This window comes from Alligator mississippiensis, chromosome 5, assembly GCF_030867095.1.
Source record: "Alligator mississippiensis isolate rAllMis1 chromosome 5, rAllMis1, whole genome shotgun sequence".
Taxonomy (NCBI): Eukaryota; Metazoa; Chordata; order Crocodylia; family Alligatoridae; genus Alligator; species Alligator mississippiensis.
Window position 1 is genome coordinate 147,171,106 of NC_081828.1, and position 21,946 is coordinate 147,193,051.

At 40.4% G+C, this 21,946-nt stretch overlaps 1 protein-coding gene across 2 annotated transcripts in view; it reads right to left on the minus strand.

The window, feature by feature from the left end:
* The window catches only part of RARB (retinoic acid receptor beta), a 528,277-nt gene that overhangs the window by 295,036 nt on the left and 211,295 nt on the right, over positions 1-21,946 (minus strand). For both annotated transcript variants that reach the window (XM_059728848.1, XM_014603110.3), the window contains exon 2: positions 18,490-18,980. In XM_059728848.1, coding sequence (XP_059584831.1) covers positions 18,490-18,667 — 178 coding nt within the window. In that variant the 5' untranslated portion in view covers positions 18,668-18,980. The remainder of the gene's footprint in view (positions 1-18,489; positions 18,981-21,946) is intronic.

Here is a 21,946-nt window from a genome sequence, read left to right on the forward strand (position 1 = left end):
ATCAAGGCCCCGCAAGGGAGGACAAGAAATAATGGGCACAAACTGATTGAAGATCGCTTCAGGCTAGCCTAAGGAAAAACTTCTTTACAAGTCGAGTGCCTAAGGTTTGGACCAGGCTCCCCCAGAGGTTGTACAGTCACCTACCCTGTCGATCTTCAAAAAAGTCTTGATGCCCATCTTGCTGGGGTCATCTGACCCAGCAGTCTTTCCTGCCCAAGTGCAGGGGGATGGACCTGATGACCTGTAAGGTCCCTTCCAGCCCCTAACAACAACTATGAAACATTCTCACAAGCACGCCGAGGAAGTACGGGTTGATTGAATTGACTGTAAGGTGGATAGAAAACTCGCTGGATTGTCAGGCTCAAAGGGTAGTAAACAAGGGCTTGATATCAAATTGGCAGCAGTATCAAGGGAAGTGCTCCACAAGCCAGTCTTGGGACCATTTTTGTTCAATATCTTCATCAACAACCTGGAAAATATGATGGCACCCTTGGCAAATCTGCAGATGACACCAAGCTGGGGGACTAATAGATATGCTGAGGGACAGGGCTAGAATTCAGAGAGACCTAGACAAATTGGAGGACTGGACCAAAAGGAAGACTCATGAGGTTCAATGAGGACAGGTGCAAAGTCCTGCACTTAGAGCAGAACAATCCAGTACAGGCTGGGGGATGAGTGGCTAAGCAGCAGCTCTGCAGAAAAGCACCTGGGGGTTACAGTGGACAATAAGCTGAATATAAGCCAACAGTGTGCACTTGTTGCCAAGAAGGCTAATGGCATACTGGGCTGCATTAGTAGGAGTGTTACCAGACGATCGAGTGAAGTGGTTCTTTCCTTCTATTCGGCACTGGTAAGGCCACATCTGGATTATTGTGTCCAGATGAGGCCAGGGTCAGACCCACAGCAGCCTCCTGCCCCCACCGCCCCGCTTTCCCTCTTCAGTTTCTGCCCCTGCCCCACCTCCTCCTTCCCTTTCCCTTACTGTCAGGTGCAGCTTGGCTTTGTCTTGGCCTGGAGTCTCTCCCAGGCACAGAGCACTTAGAAACTTTCCCTTGCCTGGCAAATCAGCTGTGCTAACACTTCTGCATATCCAGGCTAGGGTTGAGATTCTAAGTGCTGTGTTCTGGGATACAGCAGCGTCTAACAGTAAGAGGATGGGGGGTGGAAAAGGCAGAGACTAGACAGCATCTGCCATCCAATAATCCCAGGTAACCTGTCTACATTTTCTCTCACCAGGTCACCATTCTCCCTTCCACTCCCCCCCACCTACCTGTCTCACACCTATTGTCTCCCCATCCCCTCTGCTCTTCCCTGCTACACATTAGTATTTTCACAGACCTGCATTTTGCATATTGGTTTATGTTTATATTCCACCCAAGAGAGCACACAAACACCAACAGGCTCTCTCTATGCCTGAAGAAAGGTGTTTATGCCCAAAAGGTTGCAAAGAACAATTTTTCCAACTGTTTAGTTCGTCTAATATATCACATTTACCCAAAAACCTTGTCTGCATATGTCCTTAGACCAATATGGCTACAACCAATACCCTCTAATCCCACTATACTTTTAGTACATGCCTGGTGCTGAAGGAGAACTGGCCTACTGCTAAACCATTTTTCAAACCTATTTCTCCATATCCTGATCCCCAGAACTGCTATAATCCCGTGTGGAACACCTCATTAAAACGATTCCTGTTATTCAAAAGTGTAAGCAAAGTAATCTGATTCTTCTGCACACAAAAGTAAATCAAACATTTTAGACAGCTCCTGTGGGAAGGGGGATCATTTTATTACAGGATCTTGTAGATTAAAGAAAATCAACAGTTTGATACAGGGACCAGAGGTTTACTTAACATGATACAACTCCTAATTTTTCATTTATTTATGTTAGTGCATACAGGGAGTCCTGTCAGAAAACTGGAGGTGCTTTACAATGCCAGTAGAAAAGTACCAAGCAGTTTAAGTTTTGGTCTGAGTTTTACTCTAAAAGAACTTCCAAACATCAAAAATGATTTAACAGGAATCCTGGTAGACAGTTCTTACATCTACCTATTCAAGCTCCTAGCTATCAAATTAAAGAATCAGTTCTGCTACCTCTAAAACAGCAGTGTAAATCAGGATGGACTGGCAATGTAAGTGCAGTCTGTAGGTGTAGGAGACACCCAAGCACCCACTGAAAAACATCTGCAAAATTGCTGCTTTCTATGTTCTTCCCTGCCTGTTGTTATTCTGTAACTGTAGCACATTAATGTGAAATGCTTCCTTCATATCCTGAGTAATACATTACTGGTGGGACTCTCCTGATGATGTATTACACTAATGTATCATTAGGATGATGTTTCACACTGATGATGTATTACTATGAAACATAATGAGAGCAATAGCTCATTTGGTGTATAATCCTGCCAGGTGCTGAGTGTTGGCAGCTCACTGGCAGTTCAGAGCACCCAGTGCTTAGATGGATTTGATCTCCTGGTACACATGGTTTAAAGAATGGTACAGTCAGAAGTTGCAACCTACAAGTAGCTGCAGTTTAACTACAGGATACAATTTACAGTATGTTAATGTTAAGAGGTACTTCAGCATCAAATTTTTCACACCTGTGAAATGCAAATTTACACCTCAGCACTATGTAAGAGGAGGTATGGGCAGGACTAGCAAAGTCCTGTGGCTGCCTAACACTACCCACCGTAAGACCCTGCAGTCAGTTGATCATGACTTTAAAATGCACAGCCTGAAATCTTCCCTGCCAGGTGTCCAGGTCCTTTATTTTTTTTAATTTTTAGTGCAGCACCTGATCTAAAAATCAGTCCAGTCCAGTTCCTTTCAGTTATTCCTGCAAACCGTTCCCATACTTTGGAACGGGGACTTGAAATTTGCCAGGAACAGCTTTTGCATCAGGGATGTTCTTTCTGCCATCCCTTTGAATATCCACTTGAATTTGGCCAAGTTACACAACCCTGTGAATAATCACATTTCACACATGCTCAGAAGAGATATCTCCAAGACAAGTAAGCACCTTCTCTAAAGAGTCGATGTTGATGGAACAGGCCCCAGCTGGTCCTGATAGCCTGGACGGGACTAGCTGCCGGCTGCCTCAGTGTTGTCAGCTAGTCCCATTAAACTGTTGGTGGGCTTGCATCTAACTCCAGTCCTTCCTAATTCTTGGTCTATTCCACAATCCTTTGTTCCCTGTTTTCTCTGACTCTACCTTTTCCCAGACGGCAGCCTCTGCCTTCTTCCTGCCTGTTCCCTCTGCCTTGAATCCTTGGCTTTGGACTCCCAGCTTATCAGCCTTTGTTCTGGACTCCCAGTTTGTGACTACTGTAGCACCATGCCCCCAGCCTCCCACATCCAGGCTACACCCGTGACAACACCCATATAAGGGTCAACTGCATTCTAGTTATAAATTCTCTCACACAGGAGCATTATACCAGCTGAAAGCAATGTCTTTCCATCTGCACATTTCCCCTAAGGCATTCGCTTGATAATGAAACCAGTTAAGGTCTTTGGGTTCACAATGTTATTATACATGGATAATATTTTGTTTGCAACAGAGCCTGAAGAGATCCTAAGTAGCATATTACAACCACTATACACCTGTTAAGTCACGGAGTTCCTTCTGTAAGTGGACAGATCGATTTTAGCCCTCTCTCCTACTCCAGAGATTTTCAGTTCACAGTTTATAATAAAGAACTGACCTTCTAATTTCCTGATCTTAAAGGGGCACTACAACTAACGTGTGTGCCAGAGGTGAAGCTGTCAACCTCAGTCTCAGAAAAATTAGCAAGGCTATTAATGACTTTGGCTGCAGTATCCCCACTCTTTCCAATAGCTACTCTCTAAGAAAAAGTCATCTAGTGGGCCTAATTCACCATTCTCTTCCAAATGTGCAGTTATTTAGACCCATATAAAGAACGTGGAAAGAGTTACTAAAGTATAACAGTAGCATTTTACACTTTGTTTGCATAGATGTATCAGACAATATTAGATGCAAGACAGCAGAGAACGAGGTTTGGATGCCTTTTAACAGTTTGGAAGCAATATATAGGTTCAGTCAGATATATCTCCCTCAGTTGTACTTGAAGCTAACTGGAATACCTTTTATTCTGGAATACTTGTACTAGGATTTAATGGGGAAGTATTCTTTATCAAAGGATTCTTTACCATGTCAGACAGCACAAATGAAGGGAAATCAATTCAGAAAGGATAAAATATTCTAGAAGCAAATATCACAATAGGTACTTCTTGATTGAATAAGATTCCTGCCTAATGTCTGATCTAGGAATAAACCTCCGAGACCTTAGAGATACTCCTTCATGCAATTTCACAACTGGGAAATTAAAAAACTAAATTTGTTTTCCATCTCCCATTTGTTTACATTTGTGTTTGTTTTTTAGGTCAAGTAACAGGACACTCAAATACTTTTTGCCACCCAGAGAGCTTCTCCATTATTGAATAACAGGGATTTGTTTTTGTTTTTTTACCTTTCTAAGGGAAGGCTAGCAATCAACAGTACCAACACTTGCTCCAGTGACTGATCATTACATGTTATTTTTATACTGGAATGAGGGCTTAGATGAAACCTTACTGAAGCTGCTATCCAGGGTTGCTGCTCTTCATTCAGGATACATGTAAAACAATCATACTATATTATGGAAATGAAGCGCTGGAACAATAGGAGCCATCACCCAAAAGAAAGGAACATGGCAAACTTGAACAGAAGTTGAACCTTGTGGGACAATTAGTTCCTTTGAAGATTGATCCAAAAAACATAGGAGCTGAGGCACTGATAGTAGGCACAGAATCACACAGAGGGATAAAGAAGCCCAGACATCTCCAGAGAAGCCCTTGTGGCGTGCCTAAACCGTCAGCTTCCACAACATCTGGTGCCAGGGAGTTCCATACTTTAATCACACGCTATGTGAGAAAGAACATCCTTTTCTTAGTTTGAAACTTACTACCTACTAGTTTCATTTTGTAACTGCTAGCTCTTGTCTCGAGAGAAATAGTAAATATTAACTCCCTATTTGCTTTGTCTTAGTTGCTTAGTATTTTGTAAACCCTTATCATGTCCCTCAGTGGTGGATTAAGATTTACTGGGGCCCTGGGCAAACAGAAAATTGGAGGCCCCCACCAGGCAAAGGCAAGTTTTCTCTGCACTTGCCAGGGGACTGTGGCTGGAGCCACCTGGCCTCTTTGGCGTGTCCCAGGCAAGCCAGGGGGTGCAAGCATTGCTGAGATGAAGGTGGCCCTGGCCCCAACCTGGCCCAACCTCTCTACCCAGTGGGTGTCACACAGCCAAGCTGTAGTCAGCAGGACAGGCCAGGGCCGAGGCCTGGGCTCCGCATTGCCCCTGGCTGCCTACCTGCCCCTCTGTCAACCTTGGCGTGGCGGGGCGGGGCAAGGCTGTCCCATCCCATCCTGTCCCAGTAGCACTGGTGCCAGTGGCCACCCGCAGATGGTAGACAGAGGGAGTGGGAGCAGGGCCGCCCATGGCAACAGATGGCCCCAGGAAGCCACCGCCACCTGCATGGAGCCCCGTGCCCACCCCCTAGCCTCTGGCCCTGGCCCAGCTGGAGGGGAGGGCGCATACACTGCCTGCCCCAGATGCCTGCGGCCAGGATGCCTGCCTGGGCCATGCTGCTGCTGGCACCTCAGGGGTCCCCTGATTAGCAGAGGCCCCTAGGCCCAGACCCCACAAGCCCCTGTGTTAATCCGCCCCGCTGTCTCTCCTCAAGCATTTATTTTCTAAACTGATTTAGGCCTAGCCTCTTTAGTGTCTCTTCAAATGGAAGTCCCTCCATACAACTAATCATCCTTGCTGCCCTTCTCTGTACATTCTCTAGTTCTTCTGTATCCTTTTTCAGGTGGGGGGACCAGAACTGGGCACAGTATTCAAGGTGTGCACACACTGGGGATTTATAAAGGGTCGTGATGATACTTTCATCAATTACCATTTCACTTTCATATAAGACTTCTTCCCACCCAAGAAATTCAGCTGGTAAAGAGGTATATTCTTTATCACTGCATTGCCCTTGTGTTATTCTGAATGACCACATCCAAAAACTTTCAAACTTGCAGTAAATTGCTAACAGATATCTCACATGACTTTCTAAGAAATTATTCTTTAGCCAACTTGTCTTGTAATACAACTTTGATAAACATTAGCAATGATCCACTAACATGGACCAAAGCAACTAGCAACTCCAAATGCCAAGTACTTACTCTTACCACAGCTACCTTCCAATTTCTTTCCTCCAGTGATCTACAGCTCTGGAAAATTGATACAGAACTGAAACAGGTTTGCATGAAAAAATTATGCCTGCCCTCTGCTCAACTGTTTTATGCTAAAGACATTGTATACCCAGGGTAAAACATTTCTGGTGGTACCCATCAAGTCACATGTAAATGTTATGTAAGGCACAATGATTTCAATGTAATTTTAAGATATAGTGACTCTTGTTAATCGCTTTTAAAGTATTTGCACTGTTGGTGAACTGCCTTAGTAAGACTTTTGCCTTGTTATGTCCTGAAATGCCTTCTTTAAAACTATCAAACTTCCTTCACTCCCTTTAGCCTTCATTCCTCAGTTACATCCTTCTGCTTCATTCTTCCCTGAGGTGACTGCGTGAAGTTAATCGCTTTTACATGCAATGAATGTCAAGTTGGGGAAGCTTCCAGTAGACTACTCTGATGTCTATGCAGTCAGGGAACACAGTTAAAGCCCTATTTCTGTTTTGTGATTTACCCTCAAAATACAAACCACATTTTCATTTACTTAACTAAAGAATTTATCAAAGTGCCTCACATTATTCCCTAGAAACAAATAGAATGATCTTTCTTAAAAATAAAAGCTATGGCAATGTGTTCATCTAGATAACTAAATATTAAAAGGACAAGCACCCTTTCTAATTGCATCCTAGCCATCAGTTCTTTCTGCAAGTGATAAACACAGACAAATCTTGCTCCAAGATATATGTCTCCAAAGGTATTAATCTACTGCTGCGTTCGAAATGTCTATCAAACTTCTTAGCAAAAATGCCCCAGTTAATCCACAGTGAAAACTTCTTTCTTTGTGGTTTAACTATATTTCTGTTTTGTTAAACAGAAGAAAATTGCCAATTAGTTGGACTCTACTGAACCGTGCAGTTAGAGGGAAAACTGCTGTCAAAGTGACTGGTTTAGTTAGAGTTATGAAGATGCAGTTCAATTGCAGTTCAATTACAATATTTAATCGATCACTGACTGCACTGCAGGTTTTGTGAAATATATTAGCTACAGCATTTTGCTGTTATTTAAAATAACAGTGTCACTATTCAGAGGTCATCTTATTTTAAAAAATATGGTCCTCTTAAGACTAACTACAATCTACTTTTTAAAACATGGGCTTTCATCACCACGATCATTTGATTTGTACATATTACATCCTTTTTTCCCACCCCTTCGTCTGTCTTTTTCTTTTTACTGTAAGCTCTTTGAAGCAGATATTGTATCTTTATCTGCATTTCTGGAAGTACACAGCAGTCTCGCCACTGCTATAATATAAATAAAGAGTACTGAAAACATTGTCAGGCATCTCATGATGAAAAATCTACATTCTTTTAATAAGTACTTACATGGAAACTACTTAACACACAATACCAATAAGATCTAGGACTTCAAAAGAATTTATACTCATTTTTTTAAGAATCTACCACTTAGACAATGATGTTACCACAGCAAAATGTTCTGCAAGGTGTACAGCTTCTCATGCTGTTTTTTTCAAGTGCTTCTAACAGATGTTCAATTTCAAGTGGTCTGCAGATACCAATAGGCTTACAATTCTACATAAATGGGAGCAGCAGATGTACCCTGCATTATGGTTTGCTATTCTCTTTATGAATTGATATGTCACCCCATGGGTTTATAGCTAGTTAATTCTGTAATGACACCACTATTTCTATACTTTTAATGATTCACACAGGATTTAATTTCTCAAATAACAGAAATCTCAATCTTGGAGCTCTATGCCAAAGCAATATAGAAAAAAACAGATTTGTTTGCAACGCATACTTCTATTTTCTACCAAATATCGTTATCGATAGCTTTTAAGTAGTGCGGGTATGCAGGTGGGTTCTTTCAAAGACTGTTTTACCTTGTGCTTAGCTGCAGCAAACTCGACTAAATATCTAAGCATTTCTCTCTATGATTGTTGTGTTTCAAGGAGCCTTGTATGGTACTCAGAAAAATGATAAGGAGGAATGAGAACAAACATGTTTATGAAATGTTCATGGAATCTTTTTCAACCACAAATGATGTCCCTGATGTGTGAAACTGTTCTGTGCAGGGATACCTTTCCTTTTGACACAAGGCCCAGCTGAAATAAGCAGAAGCCCATACTAGTTGCCCACCCACTGAAATCCATGGGATCAGGGGCCTGTGCGCAGTAAATACATCACTAATATTAGGATTTCACCCTGTGATATGGACACCCTGGAACCTAGGAAAAAGTCCTCGTGCTAAATTCCTGCCCCCCCCCCCAATAACTGCAAAGAGGTTCATATCACAACAGGCCCATTATAACGCTTGTGGCCATCACTCACAATGTAAGTAGATTCTGTTAAGCAGGCAGCAGAGAGAGAGTATTTAGGATCTGGTCTCTCAACATCAGGCTGCCTGCTACTAATGCTTTTATTCTCTTTTCTAAAATATGTGCTCTGTATAGACAGAAAAATAATAGCCTTTCCTTTGTAATAATCATAAAGAAAAGTTATACTAGTACAGCTGCGTTTATGAAGCTTGTCAGCATTTCCTTTATATCACTTGATTTTTAGGGATTTGTTAATCTACTATAAAAAAGCATACTCCAAACTCCACTGTGGCCATGGAGTATCAGCTTGCTTGAGAATGAATATTTCTAAAAATGTTGTAAAGGTCCCCATGCATTTGTGCACATGGATGTTAAAATCATATACATGTAAACTGCTACTTAAAGTGAACAAAATCAAAATGGTTATACCCATAAAATGAAATCTAGAAGACAACTATTCCATGATGATTCTAACAATTTTTTTATATTATGAAATTGAAAAATATAAGAAATCTTTAAATTAGAAAAGAAGTTATGGTTCAAAACATTTCTTCACAAACACTGCATAATTTAGATGCTCTTTTACTGTCCATGACAAAATACATATCAGGTAAAAATAATTTTTAAGATAGAGTTCAGTGTTAGATTTGCAGCATAAACTGTATATTCTTTTCAGAACCCACATGTGTGCAGATGTAAAATCATGGCTTTACTTTGTAAAAAGCAACTTAAGACTCTTGAGTCAATGACATGTATATGAAAAACTGTTTACAGTGTATACACTGCCTCCATGGTTTCCATGGGTGTTTAGAGTGGGAATCTCATGTCAGAATAACCTCCTCACTATGGCAGTATGCAGGAAGAAGCTTTTACAAATGTCCAATGTCATTTCTCATTCTCCTGAAGAGAGATGATCTTCTTTCTTCTTGAAGTAAGAAAATATTTAAAGAACACAAAGAAATATAAACCTTTGCTAAAATTAAGTCTCAAGTCCAATTATGTATTTGAAATTCTGGAAATTGCAAGGGAGGATGCTCTTATTGTACTGCTTTGCAAAACAACAACAACAAAAAACAAATGGTATCTTTGGACATACATGTATTGTTTGCACGCATCTCTCACTGACTCCCATTTAAGCATTAACTATAAGCCAAATTTCTGTTGAAGAATAACTAATATGCTAGGCTCACAAAGTTTCATTTAGTTCAAAATTCTGCAGTATATATTTCCTCAAAAACACACCACAGCAAATACATCAAACATATCTTCTAATTTCTATATTGCTTTCTCATAAATACTGAATCGAGTTCAAAGTCTCAACTCTTATTTTTCAAGGATCTTGTTCCCTGGTCCACACCCAGGATTGCAAAACAAACAAAGACCTAAAGATCTGGAATAAAGACCATGGTCAACAACTCTGCTTCTCTGGCATAATAAAACTGCAACAAAGGCAAAGCTTGCCTATGCAGGAGATAGGGCTTTCTCAGAGCCATGCCCAAAAATGTGGAATAAATCCACTTCCCAAAAAATAAGGATCATCACAAACCTTCCACTCATGTGCAAGGTGCATTTCTTTGACCTTGCCATCTCCAAAATAAATGTACAGCTATACATGTAGATTGAAAATAGAACAAACAAAAGTAAACCCCACAAATTACCAAACGACCACGCACCATTGTGCCTCCCCACAGGAAAAGGCAAGAGAACAAATGAGCAACGTACGGCAAATTTTAGTCACATTCCTTAATGAGACGTTTAGAGTAAGACAGAACAGAATTGACCTTCTGGAATATTACACAATGTTTTGGAACAACAGAATACACTAAGAGTATAATATCTAAATTAAACATTAGGCTATCTTATGGATGAACTTTCACTATTTCTGAAATTTACTCTGAACCAATGTAATATTGGGAAGGGAAAGTAATACTTTATTAATTAAGGCAAGGCCATACTGTTTATTTTTTTCTCCCCAAGCTTAACTTTCTGTGTGACTAACATCAATTATTTCAAACATGTGGCAAAAGAGAACCTAACAATTTTATGAGATATAGATACTTTTTTCCAAAGGGAAGGCAGGAGTGAGAGTTTGCCTTAGGGAATTTACTTTGACTAGATTTATTGTAAGTTTTTTGAACCAGATAATTTTGTTTGATAGCACATCTGGCAACATCATAAAATCTTGAAGTCCCAAGCTATTACACAGGAATTACTTCTGTAAATCAGTTATGAATATTACTGATGTAGGCCTATTCTGAGCAGTAAGAAAAGGGAACACGGGACTCAGGGACAAAAAAAAGAGTTCCCTATTCTTTTAGGACTCAACAGATTTGGTAAGAATTTATCATTTTAAATTAGAAACCTGCTGCCTTTAATATTGCTGAAAAGAATTAAGAATAAAACATACACAACTCAAAATTATTATTCCTAATATTTCCTAAATAGGCAAAAGGTAGAGAAAATCCCTAGTTGAGGAAAAAGTTAAAGCTCTCCTAATAAAAATGGGGTATATCCTAATCTTAAATAAATCTTTCTGATTAAATGTCACAGGCTGTTTAGAATGTAATGAACACAAATTCCCAAGTCAAAAACATAATTAAAAAAAGAGTAAAGAAGGAACATCTGTATCCAGGGAGTTCGGCTAATGTTCTTTCCACCTCAAAAAATGAAAAAACAAAAACCCCTTCAACACTTCAGCTTCACAAAATTTCTTTACACACAAAAAAGAATTCACAGTGGCAATCTACATGGTCTCAGGAGAAAACCTGAGTGGATCTTTTCCATATTTATTACATAAAACCCCCCTTCTTATGTATACTGCTATACACACAGCTAAAAATACAAACTGGCAACCTTTTCACTTTCAAATGGGATTAGCACACATGATAACACCCTTCATGTCAATACATGGCTCAATCATTTTGATTTGGTTTAGAAAAACAGTCTATTCTGACAACAGAACATAATTGTCAGAAAACTTCTACAACTCTGGCTATCCAACCAAGTATTTCCTTTAAAGAACAAAACAATGTGGCATATTTACGGTTGGAAAGATGCTGTAAATCTGTCACAGTGACAGATAAGTGAGTGAGTGATAAAGAAATATTCTGCATCAGATGACTAGGTAGATCCCTTGGCTGCTCATTTCCAGGCTTTCTAACCTTTGGAATTGCTGATTTTACTTTTACTTGTGGAGGTAGAAGGTTGTTAGCTGGACTCAAACATATTTTAACCTTAGCTCCCCTTTAACAAGGTATCTGGGATCTTAGTTTCTTTGAATCCCAAAGAATTCCCTACAAATATTGAGCTCTCTTTTGCAGACTTTAATAAAGTCCATGGAAAATGGAGAAGTTGGGATGAGGAAGCATCAGAAGCAGATCAGTCATTCACTTCTTAACATATTTAGGTACCTCTAAAAATTAGTTCTTACCTGAAGGCAGCTCCCTGTCCCTGCAAACCTAAATATGATTTCCTTAAGGCTAGCAAAAGGGTTGACTAGTTAGGTTATTTCCGTCTGATGTCCAGGGTTTCCACTAGTAAGAAGTGGGGTGGGTATGACAGAAGTCACAATGGTAAGGGGAAGAAAAGGTCATGATTTTGCAAAAAGATGTTTGGACATGACACTACAGTAGGAATGGCCCCAAACTTCTCACAGAATTTAAAATGGTTCATAGTTTTGAACAGCTCGTTAAAAAACCATCACGCAACATATATTGCCTAATTTTGTGAAATCAACATCCTGAAGGCTTTAGTAGACTAAAACTAAACTTGGGAAAGGTTGAAGGTAGAAACTTCCAAAACGACTAGGTCGAATGGTCATAAACTACTACAAGACCGTTTCAGGCTGGACATAAGGAAGAATTTCTTTACTGTCCGAGCCCCCAAGGTCTGGAACAGCCTGCCACCGGAGGTGGTTCAAGCACCCACATTGAACACCTTCAAGAGCAAACTGGATGCTTATCTTGCTGGGATCCTATGAACCCGGCTAACTTCCTGCCCTTTGGGCAGGGGGCTGGACTCGATGATCTTCCGAGGTCCCTTCCAGCCCTAATGTCTATGAAATCTATGAAAAGAAATAGGTCTTCTAAGGTCAGGGCATAGAGCCTAGGGGGACTGGGAATCTTTCATCAAAGTTGCCAGCATCACACTACACTGACATATACATTAAGGATTTAATATTGAATTTTTTTCCTCTTCCCCTTCTGACTACAAACAGTGGCCCTATGTTTTTCATAAAAAGGAATGCACACAACCTAGAGAAGTCTAAAGACTGCTGGTAACTGAAGAGATGTGCAAATGGCAAAATACATGGAAAGTTTTCAAACGAACTGAAATTTAATGGAAGGAAAGGCAAATGGACAAAGAGAATGGTATGAAACCTGTAACTACTGAACAACATAAACAGAGGAAGTTTTTTAAAGTTTTAACTCACACTGTTTTTCTTTTTCTAATTCACTACAGAGATTTCATTATTAAATTAATGTGCAGTTGTGGAAAAAGTTCTTTTTGTTGTCAGTCCACTAAAAAATATGAAGACAATCCTTGCACCAAGAATTGTATAAGCAAAGAAAAATCCATCATGTATTAACTGTGCTCCATCCTCCAATAGAAACATTGCCCTCTCATAATACTGCTAGGTAAAGTGGGATCTGGGAGTCCTTGACCTTCTAAGTAATTAAGAAAAACAGAGATGTAGTCTTGTTTTTATTAGAGAGACAGAGAGACTTTGAACTATTTCAAAATAATTTGAATAGCTAGAGAATGAGTGTATTGCCTGTTCCCAAACAGTGTGGGTAGTTTAGAGCTCTCTCAGGGGCAACATATCGTAATGAATATCTGCTATTCATATTTAATGCAATCTGCCAAACAGTGCTTTTGGGAAGACTTTCTGTGTCAATATAATGATTAACAAGTGAACTGGAAAAGTAAATGAATTCCTACAAGAGGTGGGGTTGGCAAAAATATCATGCTGTAATATATGAGGAATACTACATTCTACTGTACTAGTTTAATCATTTCAGTCAGTATTCATTCCCAGAAAAAAAGAACACCTACCACTGAGATAAAGTTCAGGTTGTAAATATCCAGCAACAATGTATGCAAAGTCAATCCTAAGCAAGCATACAGTTTTAGAAACAACAGTTTGCCAAGCCTAAGAATTTCTAAAAGTTTGGCGCACAGTATCAACTGCTAAATATAGTATTTAGGATTCACATAACACTGTCAAAAAGGAATGTAAGAATGAATTCTATTCCCTGCTCTTCCAGATTCTTGGATGATTTTATTTTCTAGGCATCTCCATGTGTCTGAAGGACCTATGCAGAATAAAATAGATAGGACATGCTACTTTAAGATTGCATTTGTAAAACACCAAACACTGGAAAGTATGGATGTGCTTAGTTAACCTAGATTATATATATCAGAAAGATTTGACTTTGTTCTTATACAGATGGTTTGGGGCATATCAGAATTGGCTACTATACAGACCAGGTACATTAGTAAATTTATGCAGAAGTCCAGGACACTCTTCTAATATCAGGGTCATGTTCCCTCACCAGCCTTTCTTCCTTGGGATCCTAAAGATACAAGTTCATGATTAAGTGCCTGAGGTTCAAGATGGAGCAATGAGTCAGAAAGTAAAAGGTGGACCATCACATACCTGCGAATGGCTTGCTGCTTTGTGGACTGCCTCATTTAGGAGGAACACAGACTTGTGGGGGAAAGGAAATATTTTGAAGAGATTGGGTTTTGTTTTGACATGAAGCACTTTTCCAATGAATGATAAACGACAATGGTGGAACAGGATCGGTGACAGACAGCATACCACCAGAATACCTGACTTGAAAATGTGCCTTTACACTAAGCCCACCAGTTTAAACTGGTTTTAAGAAGCTTTTATTTTCACAATTTATACAAGTAATCCTCTTTCCCCATTCTTATTTACCAACTTTGTTTTAGTTACCGTGTTGTAGGATTGATTGGTAGTGTTGCTTTATTAGAGCTTTTACTTAGAATAAAACAAAGATGCAATTACAAAAGATAGTCTTACTGCTTGTGAAAGGCTGGTGCATGACTTCGATATTATCAAAGATGATGAAGAGCTCAGAGTAATTTTCTTCCTTGTTTACTTGGCTTCTTACTTGATACCAAACCTGAATTCTCATCCAGAAAGAGTAATATCCATGCAATATGGTTTTCATGGGTTCAAAGCTGCAGGAAACCCAGTTCCCTGCTTACTGGAGCAGGAAATGCCATTGCTAAATCAGTTTTGTAGTAATGTCCTGAAACCAACTCAAATATTTTTATTAATTTAAATAGTGAAAAGGTTGATGGTTCCCCCCTCACAAATACTGCATAAGCATAAATACTGTTGACTAATACCAACGGTGACTACTGAAAATGTCTGCTTTGTGCTGCCTGGACTAAATCAATCAGGCTTATAAAAATAATGATCTTATTGCCCATGGTAACTCTTTTATTCCTTCAACATTAATATATAGTTCACCTATGAGTAAAGGTAATATTTTTCCTTCTACTGACCTTTTTAGCATTGTGACCAACCTTCTAATTATTAAGTATTTTGCACTGTGTATCTCAGTATAAAAATAGAAGTCAGGTCACAGAGGTCAAGGAGTCAACACCATTATCAACATCAATGAAATTAAATCACTATAGCACAGTTCTCTTATTAGAGGCCACTTATGCTCATAAAATTAATCTGTCTAAAAGCATTTTGTCTCTTTAATAGGAGAAAGAGGCTGGTGATATGGCCTCTCTCATTTCTGTATCAGTCCCAACTGTAGAAACCAGATGACTGAATTTATAGGTACCTGCTATAATAGAAAGATGCTGAAGTCAAGGCAGAACAAAATAATACAGCAAAACAATACAAAGTTTTTCAGCGTAACTGTAGCAATGTTGATAGCTTTGAACAAAAGCTGATAAATTGCATTCTTTTAAAAGGGCTACAGGGACCAGAAATCTTTATTCTTTACAGAATTCCTATTACATGAAATATTTCCTGTTGAATTTTGAGCTCCTGAAAGAGGCTGGAAGATAAATAGCACTCAGGATAGAGTCGTACGTAGTGCAGAGCTTCAGGCAGATGATGGGCAAGTTTCCCCGTGCAGTTTCACCTTCCAGACCTGTGTTCCCCCAGTGCCCAGTCAGGAGTTTCATGTTTTTAGTGAGCTGACTATGCCAAACTGCTTAGTAGTTTTGGGAAGCAGAAGAACAAGTAATGAGATGGTCATTCTGACTCCTTTCAAGAATTTCTATTCTAGAAATAATAACATCATAAAATTTTGACCTCATGAGTCCCTACGATGTTAGATACCCAGATTTTCATGATCAGAGTGAGCAGGAGGTACTAAGAGCAGCCCTAAAATGAGGCATATTTAGAAATAAAGGGTTTCTAATTTAAGACATCCTCCTTTGAAAATACTGTCCTGAAAGCCAGGATACCCAGCTCTGATAGCAGAGGCAGACACACAAATGTTCAAAAACAGCTACTTGTTCTGAGTGTCTACAATACACATTAGACGTGACGTTTTTAAGAAATCAAGCACCCATAATTCCTAGATTTCATAGACATTAGGGCTGGAAGGGACCTCGGAAGATCATCGAGTCCAGCCCCCTGCCCAAAGGGCAGGAAGTCAGCTGGGGTCATAGGATCCCAGCAAGATAAGCATCCAGTTTCATCTTGAAGGTGTTCAATGAAGGCACTTGAACAACCTCCGGTGGCAGGCTGTTCCAGACCTTGGGGGCTCGGACAGTAAAGAAATTCTTCCTTATGTCCAGCCTGAAATGATCTTGTAGTAGTTTGTGACCATTCGACCTCGTCATCCCTTGGGGCGCTCTGGTGAACAAACGTTCCCCCAGATACTGGTGGTCACCCCTGATAAACTTGTAGGTGGCCATCAGATCACCCCTGAGCCTGCGCTTTTCCAGGCTAAAGAGCCCCAGGGCTCTCAGCCTGTCATCGTAGGGTCTGCTTCCCTGACCTCTGATCATGCGCGTGGCTCTTCTCTGGACTCTCTCAAGCTTCTCCACATCCTTTTTGAATTGTGGAGCCCAAAACTGGACGCAGTACTCCAGCTGTGGCCTCACTAAGACTGAGTACAGGGGGAGAATGACGTCCCGGGATTTGCTTGAGAAGCATCTATGGATGCAAGCCAGAGTTTTGGTCGCTTTACTAGCCGCAGCATCACATTGCAGGCTCATGTTCATCTTGTGGTCAATGATGACCCCCAAGTCTCTTTCTTCCATAGTGCTAGCCAACATAGCACTGCCGAGCCTATAAGGATGCTGCAGGTTTTTTTTTCCCAAGGTGGAGAACCTTGCATTTATCAGCGTTGCCACTGATATGATTTCCATATGATATTAATTTAATTACAGCACACTTGTGGAAAAGAATAATTTTGCAAATTCAGTAATATACATTTTGGATGTCTCCAGAAAGCTGCTGTTGATTACCAATCTGTCTGGCTCCTGTGACAAAAGAACATACTTGCACTATGAGGGTAAAAATTCAATGCAGCCTTCTGGTAATAAACCAAGGTTGTTTTTAAATGGCTGGAGAGCCAAAAATTTAAGATATATTTTTTCAACTTCAAGGCATTTCTTTTTAATACCCAATAAAAGAAATTATGAAGTTCAATAAAAGGCCTCAACTTAAAAACACTTACTCTCACAGGTGGTCAAAGATAAGCCTACACACAGGCTACACTAATGACAACAACAAAAATCTCATTTATTTCTGGGAGACCTGGAATTTATGTATACTGTGGGTATATGTATATGAAATTGGTGCTAGCATAAACAAGGTCAGCGTTTATGAAATGCTGCTTTCCTTCATGATATGCTTCTCTTTCCATGTCTGAAACTCAAATTGTCAAAGTTTTTCCACTCAAGCACATATTTTAGTAGCTGCCAAGACAACTTTTCTTCTGTATCTCTAATCAACATCACTGCTGCATAAGCCCTTTGCAATTATGGAGTATTTTGGTAATCAGAACACCTCTTCCTATGGAGCATTCACGGGAATGTCCTTTGTGGAGAAGAACAATTTTATACAACAAAATGTTAAGTTGGGAAGCAGATGACACTTGCAAAATCCCACTACACTACTGTGTACTGCTTTTCTTCCCATGAGGCATAGCTCTATACTGAGTTATACCAATGAAAATGTTGACCAATTCATGTTCCTTAAATGGTGTCACTTAGAATTAACACCCATGCTATTAAGACCATAACTTGGCCTCTCTCTTAAAATTATAGGAAAGTAAGTTCTAGCAGATAATAAATACTCATTTAAAAATGCTAAAAACAAATCACCCTGGCCAGCACACTCTACAGTGTCGAACTCCTGTAGCCTTTCCAGGAATATCAGATAAATGTGCTTGCAATGTATGTGAGCTTCAAATACCTACTCCCATGTCCGCAGTCATGGAGTCCTAGTAACAAGCTTATGTACAGGGAACCACAGAAGTGGGACCTTAGCAGGACAGACATCATAGAAGTAGCAGCTATTTAAAACAAAACATAAAAGCACCATTAATTATGCAGACACATTAGAAAACTCTGCATTGAGTAGTGGCCAATTGTTAATGAAGTTGACTTTTTTTTGTGGTTTGTTGATAATTCCCATGGAGGCATTTACTTTTGATGGCATGATAAGATATGAACGCAGATACTAAGAACTGACAATGCAAGACTTCCTCACATTTCAACAGCAGCCCTGCCTCTAACGGTTTCTATAAAGGTAGTATTTCACAGCTATCACTGCACATACGACATCACAAGTGAACAACTGTTATTATCCCTACCATAATTTTATTAATAATGTGCTAATTTCTTAATAAAGAAAACTAGAAAGAAAAAAAAAACACCTTGAAGACTGGATAACTGGGCACTTACTTGCAGGGGATGGAGTGCTGCATCCACTTGTTGGTGGGTGACTCTGAAGTCCATGAAGGGAAGGAAGTGACAGTCCACCAATGACTGGAGGAAAAAGTAGTGGATATGGGGCTGTTGGATAGTGATTCATATGTCCATTCACTGTTGGTACTGGACATGTGCGGCTGCTGGTTGTCATGTTAATTCTCAAAATATATAAATATGTTGCATTACTTGAGGCCAGCAAATGGGTATCTAGACTTCTGAATGAAATAACTTGTCAAGCTTGCAGATGCTGCTTGAGCTGGACTGCATGAATGCAAGACGACAGTTCATTAGATAGTTGTCCTTTATTTCACTGCTGCTTTCTACTGTTCATTTTCCCAGTGCATTCTTGTTGTGCATACTGAGAAGAGAAAAATCTTCTTTTCCTGTTCTGCAGGTTAGCTGCTAATTCATAGAATTTCTTTCCAGAAGGCCAGCTTCACTCTACAGGTGTGTGCTGATATATTCTAGAGGAAAAGAAAACACAATATATTGGCATATTGATGCAAAAATGTGTGAGAATCCACCTTTTCTGTGCTTCTTTTGTAAAGTGAGAGATGTATTTGTTTCCCATAACAGTAGCTTCATTATTTCTTGGTAGTGAAATTCTGAAACTTATTTCCAAAACACATACATATTGAGTGGCTAGGCCACAAGCTCTTAAAGTAGCTTCACTGGCACATTTCAGTTCTGGTCTGAAAGAACACTCCTGTGGTTTGGCTAGACTCCACTAAATCCCTGGCCTCTCACCCAAGCCCAGTTGGGAAAAGGTACCCTACCCTATTTGAAAACAGTGAACATAAAGACTATATTTAAATCCTAGGACTGCCAACAAATGTATACAGAATGCTCCAGAAACGGTTTATTTCTAATACTCTCTACCCTTAGGCTAGGGACTCACATTACACATAAACCAGTTTAAGTGATCAGAAACTGGTTTAAACCTGTAACAGAACAGACATTCAGTGCACAAAACCAGTCTGAAAATGGCTGAAACCAGTTTGAGATAAACTTGGTTGAAAGTACCATCAAACTTAACTGATTTAGGTCAAACCGGTTTATGCAATGTCTGTCCCAGACCCCTTCCTGGTTTCACTTAAACCAGAGTCCCCCAGCATCCCAGATGCTTTGCAGCCCTGGGCGGGGCTCTGCTCCAAAACAGAGCTGGCCCTGCTCCTCTGCCTGGCTTCCCCCTGCTCCACCCTGCCCCACCACTCCCTTCTCAAGCAGGGAGCCCCCTCCCCTCTTCCACAGTACCGACCATAGCCAGCATGTGGTATGCTAGCTAATGCTGAGAGGTGTCTGTCTAAGGCAGACAGGATAAAGACAGATGGGACAATGCCCACTTAAGGCTTTTTGAAGCTAATCAACAGGTCAGCTGGTAAGGTCCCTCCATTCCTTCCTTGGAAAAAGTTGTTTAAGAAGAGCTTGAACTAATGAGAGACGCTTTTGTTTTCTTGATGGGGTGCTAAATGCTGTGTTACTCCCTGTGTAACTCCCTGTTGTGTAACTAAATTCTGTGCAACTCCCTGCTGGCTCCCTCGCTGGTCAGAAGCAGCTGGGAAGGAGGTGGGAACATCCTGCCATGGCCTGGCCATGCCCCCTCTCAGCTCAGCACTATGGAAAGGAAAGGAGGGCTGCTCTAGTACCCCCTGGCTTCTATCCTGAGCCACTGCAGGCATGTGCCAGCATTTCTTCAGCCCATACAGGATGTCTGTAAGATTACAAACTGGTTTGGCCTAGCCAGGTTACACTAACCTGCAAAGATTGAATCAGTTCAGGTTCAGGCTTTTTGAATGTCTGTCCCTAGCCTTAAAGAAACTCAGTAGCATGAGCTAGTTCATGAAGAATAGCAGAAAGCTGGTGTGAGTACAACAGTGTACTTGTATCTGTGACTCTGCTTTGGCTACTCTTTAGCATCTATGATTATTGTCTTTAAAACCCTGTGCTGGCTGGGATCTAAATATCCTCCTCTTTGCTCATCAAGACAGCTGAGATCAGCCTTTGTGTCAGGCTTTAAAGTCTTGAAATGAAGGCAGAATATTTTTGGTGGTATCCTAAATAGTGTAATATGTTCCTCCCTGGATGTTTCCTAATGTTGGTTATACTTCAGACTGCAGTGCAGAGCTGATCTTTACAAGTAATCATTTGCTTGACCAGTGCCTATAAGAACTACTAGTTTTAAAATATGGTGAGATGACAAGATGCTGCTATTGATTTTCTAACATAAATGTTCCTGATTGATGCTTGTTTTTAACTGTTACAATAGACCCAGAAATCATGATTATGTGTGTGTGGTAATTTTATGGAATGTATGATGGCTCTTAAGTGAAGAGTGGTACAAACCATAATGGGTAGAGTTCTTTTACATTTGCCAGCCCTCAAATATCATTAATTTCATTATTGGTTTCTTAAGAGAGCAAACACATGAGCAACCATCATGCCTGGTTCCTCAGAACTCTCCTGCAAGAGAAGCAAGTTGGCTCCCCTTCTTAATGGGGTAAAAGGAAGAAGATATGACCCTGTTAGATTCTTTTATCAGCAGACATTGTAGGAAAACCAAAAACTGGTTTTATGCAGTGAAATTCTGAAGCATGGGAAGGCTTCATTAGAAGGACATCAGTACTGAAGGCTTTCTCTGATGCAGACAGTGAATAATGATAATAAAACTTGGTGCTTATATTATGTTTTTATCCTTAAATCTCAAAATAATGTATGCCAAAGATAAATACTGAGTTTTCCTGTTACATATCTGCTAATTATTTAGATGAACGTGAGCCACCAGTGCAATGCCGTGGCCAGCAAAACAAACCAAACACTGGCATGCATCCATCAATGCATCTCAAGCAAAACCAGGGACATCATCCTCCCGCTGTACTCGGCCTTATTGAGGCCGCAGCTAGAGTACTGCATCCAGTTTTGGGCCCCCCACTTTAGGAGGGATGTGGATAAGCTTGCGAGAGTCCAAAGGATCAAAGGCGAAGAGAGCAAGCTTTATGAGGAGAGGCTGAGGGACATGGGATTCTTCAGCCTGGAGAAGAGAAGGCTCAGGGGTGGCTTGGTGGCAGCCTATAAGGATATAAGGGGGGTACATCAAGACCTGGGAGAACAGTTGTTTACTAGGGCCCCCCAAGCAATAACAAGGTCTAATGGCCACAAACTCCTGGAAGGCCGGTTTACACTGGACATAAGGAAAAATTTCCTTACAGTCCAAGTGTCCAGGGTCTGGAATAGAGTCCCCGCAGAGGTGGTGCAAGCACCTACTCTGGATTAATTCAAAAGGTGTTTGGATGTTTATCTTGATGGGATCGTTTGACCGCAGCAGACTTCTTGCCTATGGCAAGGGCGCTGGACTCAATGATCTCATGAGGTCCCTTCCAGCCCTTAATGTCTATGAAGTCTATGAGATTAGGACACATAGATTAAGTGACAT